Source organism: Nesoenas mayeri (genome assembly GCF_963082525.1).
Source record: "Nesoenas mayeri genome assembly, chromosome: 10".
Classification (NCBI taxonomy): domain Eukaryota; kingdom Metazoa; phylum Chordata; class Aves; order Columbiformes; family Columbidae; genus Nesoenas; species Nesoenas mayeri.
Window position 1 is genome coordinate 18,165,295 of NC_137560.1, and position 12,556 is coordinate 18,177,850.

Below are 12,556 nucleotides of genomic sequence, written 5' to 3' on the forward strand. Positions count from 1 at the left end.
ACTGATTAACAGCCTAGGATATTGTGAAGAAGATAAAAGGCTGTACGCATGTATATATATATATACATTTGCAAAGCAGAAAGAGGTCAGGCTTGCCAAGGTGTTCATGAAGCTGGAGATGCAGATTTCTGTCTAGTGGAGGCTGTAGGTTAGATATCTCATTCCCATTGATTTTTTTTTTTAGTTCTTAACCTATCCCTTACTCACACTGACCAACAACAGAATACAGGGCTATTGAAATGGGGCAGTGGAGGGTCTTTTCTCTGACCCTAGAGAACAGCAGCTATTCCCTTTGGCCAGGCTGTCCTAGAAAGTTACACACTTCTTGCACACTGAATCACTAAAACTCATGTATCACACCACCTCCAAGATATTTTTTCTATCTATTTAACCACAATCTTCCTGAAAAAGCTAAACTCCTTTTTATCACTAACACAAATATTCTTAATTTAAAAACACATTTTAGAAAAACATTTCGATGTTTGGCATTTACAAAGCTGTGGAAGAAACTATATTTATTAAAAACTTTTGTGAGTCTCAGAAACCACACCAAACAAAACCAATTTCCCCCAAGGATATACGGGGAAGTGCCAAATTACTTGGTACTTTAGGCTTTAAAAATAACAGTATAGAACCTGCCTAAGAGGGAAAGTCATTAGGAGCTCACAGCTGCTACAAAGATCACGAGCTAAGTGACAGAGAAAAATTATCAAGAGAAACACTATACAAACAGCAGATGTAACAGAGTTCAGCATTATGCAGACATTTCACAAAGGACTTGCATAGCAATTTTGATATCTTCCCCAGCATTTACATTTTAAAAGTGCAAAGTATACTAAAACCTTGAACATTTTATAGCTTTTATATCCGCATGACACTCCCAAATAACAATCGCTTGCCTCTCTCCTTTCCCACTTCCCCAGAGGGAGAAGCACAACACATTCAAGGAGATGAGCTGAGCAAAGACAAAGAAGAATCAAGCAAAACTCTCAGCTGGCCCTAATAGAATTTTCATAGTTCCATTTCTATCACAGAAATATAAAACCACATTAAAGTGTGTGCTTCCCCTAATTCTGCCTGTCAGCTCTGGTAAGCAAGGGACTTCTGATTACACAATGGGCAGGATCAGTTCAGCCTGTCATAACTGGAAAAGCAGCATTACTTACATGTTAGGTTGATTTAATCTAATTTCATTTTACCTTTTTTTGCATTTAGAAATCATATAATATCACTGATGTACCATTGTAGGTCACTCCTAAAAAATAACCCCCTACTTCTTAAAAGCCTCACATCAAATCCTATATCTCTGCATCACTAAAAAATTCCTTTTAGAAGTTATTAGCATTGAAATATTTATGCCAAATGGTGTAGAATTTAATACAGATGAATCCAATAAGGTTCTGTGGAGAATACTCTAAAAAGTTATAGAATTTAATAGGGAATTACCTCCCTGCAAAGGAATTTTCTCTGACAGTTTAAATACTACATAGTAAATGTATTGCTTTCTATTAAATTCTATAGGATTTTTTCATAAGGGAATTGTTGGTGAGGTTAATCATTTTAATTAACCTTTTTATGTTGATGCTGACTGTTTTCTCAACTGTACATGTTCCCAGCTGGCCAATATAAAGTTAATAGAAGAGGAAGATTAAGCTAAGACAGTGAAAAACACAGCAATGGAAAAGAAGGTCTGATGCTGTGAGACCTGATCATCTGAAAATGGCTTTTCTTAACACATAACATTCTAAATGATTTTTAATATTCCAGAAAGCTGCTATAATGGTGGATTCCTATGTCTATGCACTGCAAAAGCATAACAAAAGGAGCCTGTCCAGGACAAGCTCCTTGTTAGCAATGCACCTCAACTCTTTTTGTCATTTTAGAAATCAATGTAGAAATAAAAGACCGTTTTGACTTCAGTCTCCCCTTTTCTCCTCAATCCAGGACAGAAACAATGCTCAGGGATGCCGAGGCTGAGAAGGGAGCTCAGGACATCTCCAGCTCCGTGTTGGCCACAGACAATGTCTGGCTGTGCTGCATGGACGGATGGGGTTGAGAGCAGGGGGCGGTTATCCATGCTCTCTTACCCTCCTAGGTTAATCTCTCCAAATTCTAACAGCAAATTACTAAACCACAAGCTCACTCCACCCGTAAGTAAGGCTTAAGTTAACATTCCTTTGTTATTAAAGTCAAGGTGGCTGTCTTTCATCAGTGTGCAAAATGCTGCAAGAAGACAAGACCAGTTGCAGCCTGTTACCTGTGCCTCTGTTCAGAGCATTATTTACCCCTTGGCAGAAGAGGACAGCCCAGTGTTAATAAATATCACCCTGGAGAAAGTTCCAAAAAGTCACCATCCTAATTATGCCATTTTACTACATTTATGTATATGACATATTTACTTTCCCAGCATTTTCTGTTGCTTATGCAATGAACACCCTGGGATTTCTAAATCTTACTGGCTACCAAGTCCTTCATTTACATTTAAAACATCACCATGATTATATTATTATTATTATTGTAACTGAAGTTTGCAGGTGGTCCACCAGGCCAGGTCTGACCCCAGGCTTTTCAGTGCAGCCTAAACAAACTCCTCTCCAATTAGCACAAAACTGCTGGTACCTTGCACTAGGACAGATAATGTCCATAGCACCACATCTGTAATTCAGCCACAAACTTTTCAGCTCTAGAGTCCTTTATTTGGCTTTTTTTAATCCTGCTTAGTCTCTCTCACTGATTTTAAGGGTGGCAGGCTAGTGCACTGCTGCTCTTCGTGTTTAACTTTGCAGAACACATAACTGTCCAAAGATGAATGGATACAGGCTCTTATTCTGTCCTTTCAACTTATCACTGACAACCCAAGAAACCAAAGTACATGGTTTCAATTGACCGTTAGTTACTGTAAAAAGTGTTCTAGTCTATGCTATTATGGCTAATTTACCTTTTAATTATATTGTCCATGCTAATGCTAATTGGAATTTGATACACCCAGGTTTAACGACCCATTTTCGCTGCCTTTATGAAACAAGTTACAGATTAGTTTCTTCTAAACTTCAAAGAATTTCCATTTAAGTGTAAAATCAAACTGCTCCAGTGTCTTGCTGGCAATATAAGCTTCTGAGCAAGAATTTTTGCTACAGTGACTGAGCGGGAACTCGGTCTCTTGATTTGGCCTTATGCGGCGCGGCTGTTGTTTCCCATTACTTCAGTCTGATGTCCTAGCAGGGGCTGAACTGTGAAAGCCTATGAATAGCAATGAGGAAGAATCATGAACAAAGGAAATACCTTGATCTGAAGGACTAAAAAATTAGAGAAGACCCATAGGTATGTTTTGATATTATTGTGATATTTTTCAGCATGAAAGCACCTAGTTCATCCACCCTTAAAATCGTTTTTGACCTGTTATTTTAATCCCGAATTAGAGAATTCTACAGTAGTATTCTTGCTGTTTGTTTTATCATGGGAAACATGAAGACAGCATACCAACAGAGGCAGCAGATAGCATTTGAAGATATCCCACAGGAGTAGTGTAGATTTTTGCAATAATTTAGCGCTAGTATAAACTCTCCGACAGCACTCAAGAGAGGTGAGCTGGGGACAGACTAGAAAGGAAGGGAAAAATAAACAAACCAAAAGGACTCAACACAGGCATAACAGTGGAGGAATCATTAATAGATAGCTAAAAATTCCTGTAAATGAACGAGAGAGGAGAGGACGGTGGAGGACTGTTTGCTTGCAGGGAGGTGTCAGAGTCGAACCTAAACCTTGCGAGGTGTCATGGTCTCAAGCCTGACAGTGTTCAAGAAGCATTTGGACAACGCTCTCAGACACATGGTGTGAATGTTAGGGTTGTCCTGTGCAGGGACAGGAGCTGGACTCGATGATCCTTGTGAGTCCCTTCCAACTCGGTACATTCTATGATTGTCCATGAGGGGTTACAGCTCCTCCAAATGGGGCTTCCAGGCAGGAACTTTGGATATGGATACAGTACTAGGGTTAGGAACAGGAAGCCCAGATATCTGAACTTCTTTTATTGCTTCCCTTCAACTTTATCTCTTAATTCACAATGTCAATTTATTAGGCCAGGTCAATTGATGAGATAAGAACTGAGAACTCCAGGAAGACACTTGGTGCAACAATCCCTCCTCCAGCATCACAGCGCTGCTTCCTTTGGGCTCAGCACAGCAACACACAGGCTGAGAACACTTCTCATTACGGCACTTTTGGGTTATAAAACATTTCCCAGCGCAGTAATGCTTGCTAGCAGCATGCTTTTGAAACGACATCTTTCTACTGCCAAATTTCTCGGTGTAGATGCAGTTATAATAATGTGTCTGGTGTAAGATTTGTCTAATCTGTAAGGGATGCCAGTATAACTACAGCGTGATTTTAGTGTCTCAAGAAATGTGCAAAGGGCAGCATTATCTGTCTTCAATGCAGCCCTTTGCTAGAGAATAACATTCTGAGGTCACCGGTTAAAAAGAGCAAGTGACCCCTGCCCCAAGGAGCAGCAACCATGAGAATAACGCTAGCAAATCCCTGCCACATCGCTGAAGATATAGATTTATGTTATTTTCTTTTATTTCAGGACATTTAGAAGAAGGTGCCACTGGAGTATAAAGATATTTTCAATTTATGTGATGAGGGAGCTAGGCAGCCTGCCTCCAAGTTCAGCAAGCCTGTTCAGACTCCAAATTGGCAATGAATCATCAGGCTCACATGGCCACAGGCAGGAGAGGTCTGCAGAGATTGCGCTGACCCCCTCCAATCACCCCTGCAGCACTGACCAACCCACTGCAGAATGAGGGAGGAAAGAAATAAAATGGTCTGATCTCAGAAATCCAAATACTGCATTCTACTATAAAAATTCACAGTTAGCTTTGGGGATGGAGGGTGATTTCTTGACTTAGTGTTTCTTTCTTAGAGCAAAAGGACACGACTACTTAAAAAACTTATTGTGTTATTCCAGTAACCAGGAGGGAGGGAAAAGCTTTACCGTGGGAGGTGGCACTTCGCGCTCTCTTTGATACAAGAATTTGGAGGGCACATGCCTTACATAGTCAGGCTATCAGGGGAATGGAATATAACAAATGTGACATCAGTTTTTAAAATGAGATTCAGAAGGGATTTCAAGCACTAGAGCCCACTAAATCTGACTTTTCTGTGGGGCAAACTGCTAGATGCTGTAATAAATAGTAGTGGAGAGGTCCCTGAAGAAGTCTGTAGATAAGAACAGTCTGGAAGAGAATAGCATATTTGGATTTCCAAAATGTTTGTGAAGAGGCCTCTCAGATAACATTAAAGATTGATCTGTCCTGGAGCAAAAGAAAACTCGCCATGTATACTAACAGGTTAAAGGTAGAACTCTCCTCCCTGGAATTGTCAGTGTTCAGATTTTACCAGTGGGACCTTACAGGGACCTAATCTATTCATAAATGGACTGTAGAGGAGACAAAATGTGTTTATGATACAAAATTATTCAGGATAATTAGAACAAAAGCTGTTTGTGAAAGGAAGCAGAACAATCTTGCAATACTGAGTGGCTGAATGATAAAATGGCAAATGAAATTCAATGTTGATAAATGCAAAGTGATGTACTTGGGAAAAACAACCCTAACTATACATAGATACTGACAGGTTCCCAATTTGCTATTGCCATTCAGTGACGAGACCTTGGGGTCACAGCTGATAGTTTTCTGGAGGTGTCAGCTGAGTGCTCAGTAGTTGTTAAAAAACAAATAGTATGTTAGGAAGGAGGAAAGTAATAGAAAACTAAACAGAAAACATCACTGTGCTCCTGCAGAACTCTGCAGTAAACCCACTCATTAAATACTGTGCACAGTTTTGGCCTTTCTATCTCAAAAAGCGTATGGTAAAGGAAGGAAAAAAGGTACAGAGAAAACAAGTCACCGTAAGTCTAGAATGGCTCCCTCAAACAAATTAAATAGTTTAGACTTCCTCAGATTTGAAAACAGATGATTAATGGGGAGTTTGAGGGAGGCAGACAGGATCAAGTGAGGCACTGAAGTGAACAGGGATGTACTTTCTAATGCAAACACTAGGAGGCACAAAGGGAAGTTAATAGTCAGGATTTAAAGGTGAAAGAAGTACATTCTTGGGAAACAAATTGCAGAATTCATCGCCATGGGATGCTCTGGACACCAGGAGTCTAAAAGGCTCAAGAGGCAATCAGAAATCTGTGGAAGATCTATCAAAGACTATTAAACATAATGATGCCAGGAAAATCTCTGCTAGACAAGGAGTAGATATAATCTCTGGCTCAGGAAGCCTCTCAATCTCTGCTCAGCCTTGCCACCAAACTCTGCCCTGGTGATACCCTATAAAAATGTCGTATTTCCCCCTGTATTCCACAGCAAGAGGGTGCTGGAGCTACCCAAGAGCAAGCCAAGAAACCTCCTTGAACTTTCTACAGTATTAGGTTGAACAAATTCCAAGACGGAATACAAAGAGTTATATCAGAGACCAGCACTGGCGATGCAAGATCGTGGACTTAATTTTAAAAAGCTATTTGTTGTTCAGTATTACACTGGGTCTTATATTTCTAGTTTATATCAAAAATAGAAAATTCACAGGACTCAAAGGAAATCTTAACAATTCTGTATATACAAGAAAGCTCAGCTATCACCAGACAATAAAGCTGGCTACTTGCACTATGATTACCCAGAGGGAATAAGGATTCATTCTGCATGTGCCTTCCAAGGAAAGATTTGTGCGTTGAAAGTATTTTTTTTCCTCCTCACATAAAACACTTCCTAAGCACATTCGCAAAATATTTAGCTTTAATTACAGCTTATTTTAAGAGGAGGAGGGGGTATTCACACAATTTACTTTCAAAGGAATCTTCTTCATGTAAAAACCAACTCAATACAATCCCACAACACGCTGCCAAAAACACAAGAACACCAAAAAAAAGCAATCAATGAATGGAGAACATTTACCTTATGCATCAGGCAAAGTATGTGTGCCTAGCTTAGTCTTTCCTTTCACAGGCTCCACCATAAAACCTCCTACAACAGATATTTCTGAAGAGATTTTTGATCCTTTTCTCCTTTAAAAAAATCCCATGTGCTGGCTATCTTTGAGAAGATTTATTTATTCTATAGTACCGATCCCCTTGGCATCCTCTTCTCTCTTTCTCTTAGATGTAAAACACAGATTTTTTTTCTGTAAAAAGCCCATATGACTGCAGAACCTAATACCTCTTTTCAGAAGTTCCCCAGGCAAGAAGGCATGATGTGGCTGCGGTACTTTCCACCCAAGACTAGCAGCCCTGTAACACTGAATTTTCTGTTTCAGCTGGAATCCTGCTGTTTCTCCATAAAACATTAACTCAGTTTCAAGGTAGCTTGCAGATGCAATTCCAACACACACACCATGGCTGGATCTGACCAGAAGTGAGAAGTTACACCACTTGCTGCTTCCAATAGCTACTGTACAAATGTAACCTCAGGCTCCTCTATCCCTCAGCCACTCTCAGAACCGGCATTCTGATCTCTGAGTCAGTTTAGGCACTTGAGAAACATTTTACCTATGGGTTTTGTGAAAAACCCTGGGTTTAACCCTTCTGTCCCACCACTGTGAACCACAAGGAAGAAAATCAGGCCCACGAGGCACCAGCAGCGCAGGACACAAGCAATGAAAGGGAGCTGGATGGTTCAGGCCAGACAGTGATTGCATTGTTCCTATTCCTTCTCCTTACTCTAGGAGGAGATTTCATTTACTCTTTAGGAAGCCGAGACCTCAGCTATAGAGAAATACTTCTGGAGCAGCTATACTGACTTCAAAGAAGACACTCCAAATGTTAAGCCAGCACAGAAAACAGAATTTGGCATGTGTGGTGCAGTTGGAGGAGTTTAACTTCCCTTCAGAGGGGACCCCGCGCTTCCCAGAACAGGACTAATTGGCCCAAGCCATCTCTCCGATGGGCTGCCACAGCCTGGCACTCACAGCGGGGAGCTCCAGGAGGAAAGGAAAAATACAGGGCTATTAGAGCAGTGTTTTTCTTTGCTAAAACACAGGCGGAAGGTGTCCAACATTTGTTAATAGTAGTGATTTTGCGACAGCTGAAGCAAAGCCTGCTTAAAGCCAGACCAAGTTTACAGATGTGTTGCTGATTATTTTGAATAATTAAATGGTGTAAAACCCAGCTGTGATGAATAGCACCGGGGTCGCAATTCATAAATAATTGAAAAGAGTGAGTCGCATTTGATCATCCTGATCAAATTCTACTCTCTGGAGAATAAATGTTTGTCCTGAATACCATCAACATTGTTAAATGCCTCAATATCCCTGCTCAGCCATCCAGCCAGCAGTCAATTGAACTAAATCACTTTAACACCTTACACATTTGCCTTCCTCATGAATACAAAATGTTTCTAACTTACACAACGGTTTTTGGGCACCAGACAAAGCAGCCACTCTTTATAGACAGTAACCAAACAGCAACAATAAATGTTTTAAATGATCTCATTAAAAACAAGTCCTGCATACAGTCTTGTCTTTACTGCAGTAAGTGAAGAAGCTGTAGATATTAGGCCACCTATTTTGTTTCATTGCTTTGTTTGTAAGCAGAGCTGCCTCTCTGATTCAGATGCATTGCACAAACACACCTTTTGCTGGTGGGGACACAGCAGCACAGCTCCATGCAATCTCCTGAGCCTCCTCCGGCTTCTCAGTACTTCCAAAAGTTCAGCAGTGACTGCGATTAGCCTGAATGAAATAAATGCCTATATACTAGCCAAGGAATACTGACTCGAGCATATAAGGACCTGACTCTGCAGCCCATCCTAATATTGTGTGATGTTTACCATGCTTGCACAATATGGGTTTGGTGACCCAGAGGTGGAAAACTATTTCCATTTAATTGGAATTACCTCCAATTTATGGCAGATTTATAGATCAGAATCTGTTTTAAACAGCTAACAAGATGCAAACTTTAAAATAGTCGCATTAGGTAAATCCTACCAACTAAATGTTGAAGCCTTTCTCCTTGGTTTTACTGGAACAAAGTAACTGATGACTGCAACAGCGATCTCTCCTGGCTGAACAGAGGATGAACAAGAACTCCAGGAACTGACTCAAAGTCTGGGTTTTCATAAAGGACCGAATTCTATTACCCTTACTCATAGCGAGCACTATTTTACTCATTTTGGGCTACTCAAGGGGTATGTGACTGAGAAGAGCAAATTCTGGGCCAAGAAGAGTAAAATAAACTGCAGATTATAAGAAAAGTCTGGAGTTAAAAACAACTGCTTGTATCTTCATGTCACTCCTGAGGGACTCCTGGCAGCTTTTCCTTTTTAATGAAAACCTAGGAGGATCCCCTCTTAAAGACACCAAACCTGTGGTGGTTAAGAAAACAACTGTAAATTCCCAGTCCCACATCGCTCATACCTGGTGGCAAATTGGTATTTCCCTATTAATTCTGATACATTTGAGCATTGCATTTACTTGACATGAGAGCATCACACAGATGTCGCATGGTCCCTAAGTATTAGTACACAATTAACTTTAGGAAAACAACATTTTATTGGTGGATCATTAAATCGTACCTCAAAGTCTTCCGAGAACCCATGCTGGTTATTAGAATACAGCTCACTGACGTGTTTAACGAACTGCTTGACTGGAATTGCTTCCATATCATCTGTAGAAAGAAAGAGATATTCAGAGTTGCTAATTGTTTCATACATAAAATTTCAGCTACAAACTCAGGAGAGAAAGTTTTCCCTTAGTATCACTTAGACCTGAGCTCCCACAGGGGCACAGCTAGTTCAGTATGCAATAATAAGAGATCCTGATGAATCTGGCCAATTTTGAGGTAAACTCTTCATATTATGTTTCTAATTCTAAGCACTGCAATTATGAATACTGACAGTCTATTCCCCGCGATGACAATTTACAAAGTCCAACTGAAGTTCAAGGATCGCTTAGTTCTTATTCTCAGTCTGAAGATGGCTGTGGATGGGATGAAGAAGCCTCCTCTCCTTCCACGTTGTATAAAAAGAACAGAAGAGACCCAAAATATGAAAGTACAATTGACAATTTCCCCCAGGAAGTTTCTACCAGACAGAGCAGAGACGTGGGCTTTTCTCCTGAAAGTTATTAACTTTTTCCTTTTTACACAATGATGTAGAATCCAAATGGACTTATCATGAAAGTAGCTCTGAGTAAAAGAACAGGCAACACACCACCCACACTAATTTGAGTTCTCTCTCATGCCAGACACTACTCATAACATTGAATATGTATTCCCCTGAACCATTTGTTCTTGCTCAGCACAGTGCAAATTCCACCCAATATACCAATAAATCACCCATAGACGTTTTCTTAAAAGAAAGAAGTCAAAGGCTTGAATTGAATTAAAGACAAACAAGACTGTTTCAAGCACCTGAGACTCAGGACAGATTCTAATAAAGCTGAGGTGTAGGATCGCTGTCTTCTTTCTTTCTCTCTCTCAAAAAAAGGCCTAGATGTTGTTATAACCACCACTGCAGTTGGTAGAAACACCGTGCTTGCCAAGATTCATTAGTTAATATTTTCAGTCTGGCATTTAGAAAATGTAAATTGCTATACAACTGTGATTACTTTCAGCATGTGAAATAATCTATTGCCTGATGGCTACTACTGTCTGATTGCATGATTTTATGGCAATACTCTGGTATTTATATATCCCATTTAATATTCTTCTGAAGATCGCATCCAGTTTATGTTTACTCCCAGTAATTCAGTGGTGTATTTTTGCTCCCATTCAGGAGCCATATGGTTTGGTGCTACAGCTGCATTATAATCTGAATTCTTTTCCTTTTAAACATCTACATTATGATAGAAAAAATCCAAATATTTCTACAGATACTTAGCAAAATTTAACGATAAATAAATAGATGTGACATTTACTGTATTCAGAGTGAAAGATCTTTGGCAGCTAAAACCTCTAAGTTGTCACATATGCTTTTCTTTGCAAAGGGTATGAAGATCTGTATGTGTAAATGAGGTTCTACTTTGGCAAGAATTTTATAGATCCCTGACAATCTGATTTCTTTCTGGCTGGTGGCAGTTAATATTGGCCACGTAATTACTTCTTTATTCTTATTTTATCAGGTAAGGCTCTAAGGTGGCTTTGTGGCATGGATCGACATTTTCAGATCTCAATCAGCTATCTTCTGTTTTATTTACAAGAGCCAATTGTTAAAGATATGTTTGCAATCTGATCACCTCCCAGTATAGTAATGCTACTTTAATTAGCCACATGCTCACTTACTGAATAGTACAGAATTCAAAACATTTGACAAGTGTATGCTCATCTTAGCAAAAACCTGCAGCGTGCAGAAATGCTGGCACTTTACGATATTTAAGCGATGACATTTATTCTACGTGATATTGAGAACATCATCATCTCATAACAACATTTGTATTAATATTTTTGCAGCCAAGATACTTGAATGGAATGATCCACAGGAACAGCAGTCAGTAACGAGAGCCTGTAAAACAATCTTTCCTCTCCTGAAAAGGAACCCATACATCCTAGATTTCCTTGAAAACAACTTGTGCTATGATAGCAATTTCCCATACACTCACAAGAAAAGTTCTGCAGTTATCATTTGGTTTTTTTCTTGAGTAGTCTAGCTCAACTAAGAGCAACCAGGATCAAGGATTCACTGCAGCAGACCAGTGTGTCCAATTTAATTTTGCAGAAGGCAGAATTTCATTTTAATTGTGATCTGTGAGCCAAAACATACATTAGAGATAACGTGCTCTCTGGTCCATTGAATTCCCACCAATTTCAAGGATGGGTCTGCACCAGAGATTCATGGCAAAATATGGTTAGTTTTTATCATCACTGCCTGGTGGCAGCAGGTGTCTACCTTTACAGCCACTAGCAATTCATTCCTCTGTTGTTCGCTATCCTTTATTGTTCCTCCTTCCTTTTTTCTCTTCTGCATTTTCACTTCCGATTCCCCCCAAAAGCCTTAACCCTGTGCTGTTTCTTCCCCTATTTGATAACATGGGCAACAATTCAACATTAAATAAATTAAATGGGAAACACTGTTGACATATGAGTTCACTGAATGAGATGGAGCTTATGATGTTGAAGCTGCCCATAACTCAGGAAAACCATGTTGGAGCAAATGTAGTTGTTTCATAGTAGGAACAGAGAAATGTTAATTTGGGCCTGTATTTTTCTGTTCATGACCTTCAACCCCAAACCCCCACCCAGGAACATGAATTACTCCAGGTGGGGTATATGCACCCTTAGCCATAGGAAGCTTGTTGGACCTCTGGTGAAATATGCACTAATCTACTCCATACTCTTCAATTATCATCTGCTTCAATGTTCTCTGAAGATGGCTGGGACCTTCTCTAAGAAACCCAACAGGTGTAGCTAGATGCACAGAAGATGCTTTTCCTTGCACTATTGTCAGTCCAAAGGTTTTGGTTAAGCCTTCTTTCCATCTTAAGACAAATAGACTTCAATGACTATAATTCTTTTAGACGACTGAAGAGATTAATGGAATCCTATAATGGCTAATTAGGAGCTCTC

The 12,556-nt window shown here is 39.8% G+C and overlaps 1 protein-coding gene across 1 annotated transcript in view; it reads right to left on the reverse strand.

Annotated features, from left to right (window-relative positions):
- PTPRG (protein tyrosine phosphatase receptor type G) overlaps positions 1 to 12,556 on the reverse strand; it is a gene marked incomplete at its 3' end in the record, with an annotated part of 399,742 nt that overhangs the window by 15,981 nt on the left and 371,205 nt on the right. The window contains exon 15 of the mRNA XM_080350803.1: positions 9,570 to 9,661. Coding sequence (XP_080206929.1) covers positions 9,570 to 9,661 — 92 coding nt within the window. The remainder of the gene's footprint in view (positions 1 to 9,569; positions 9,662 to 12,556) is intronic.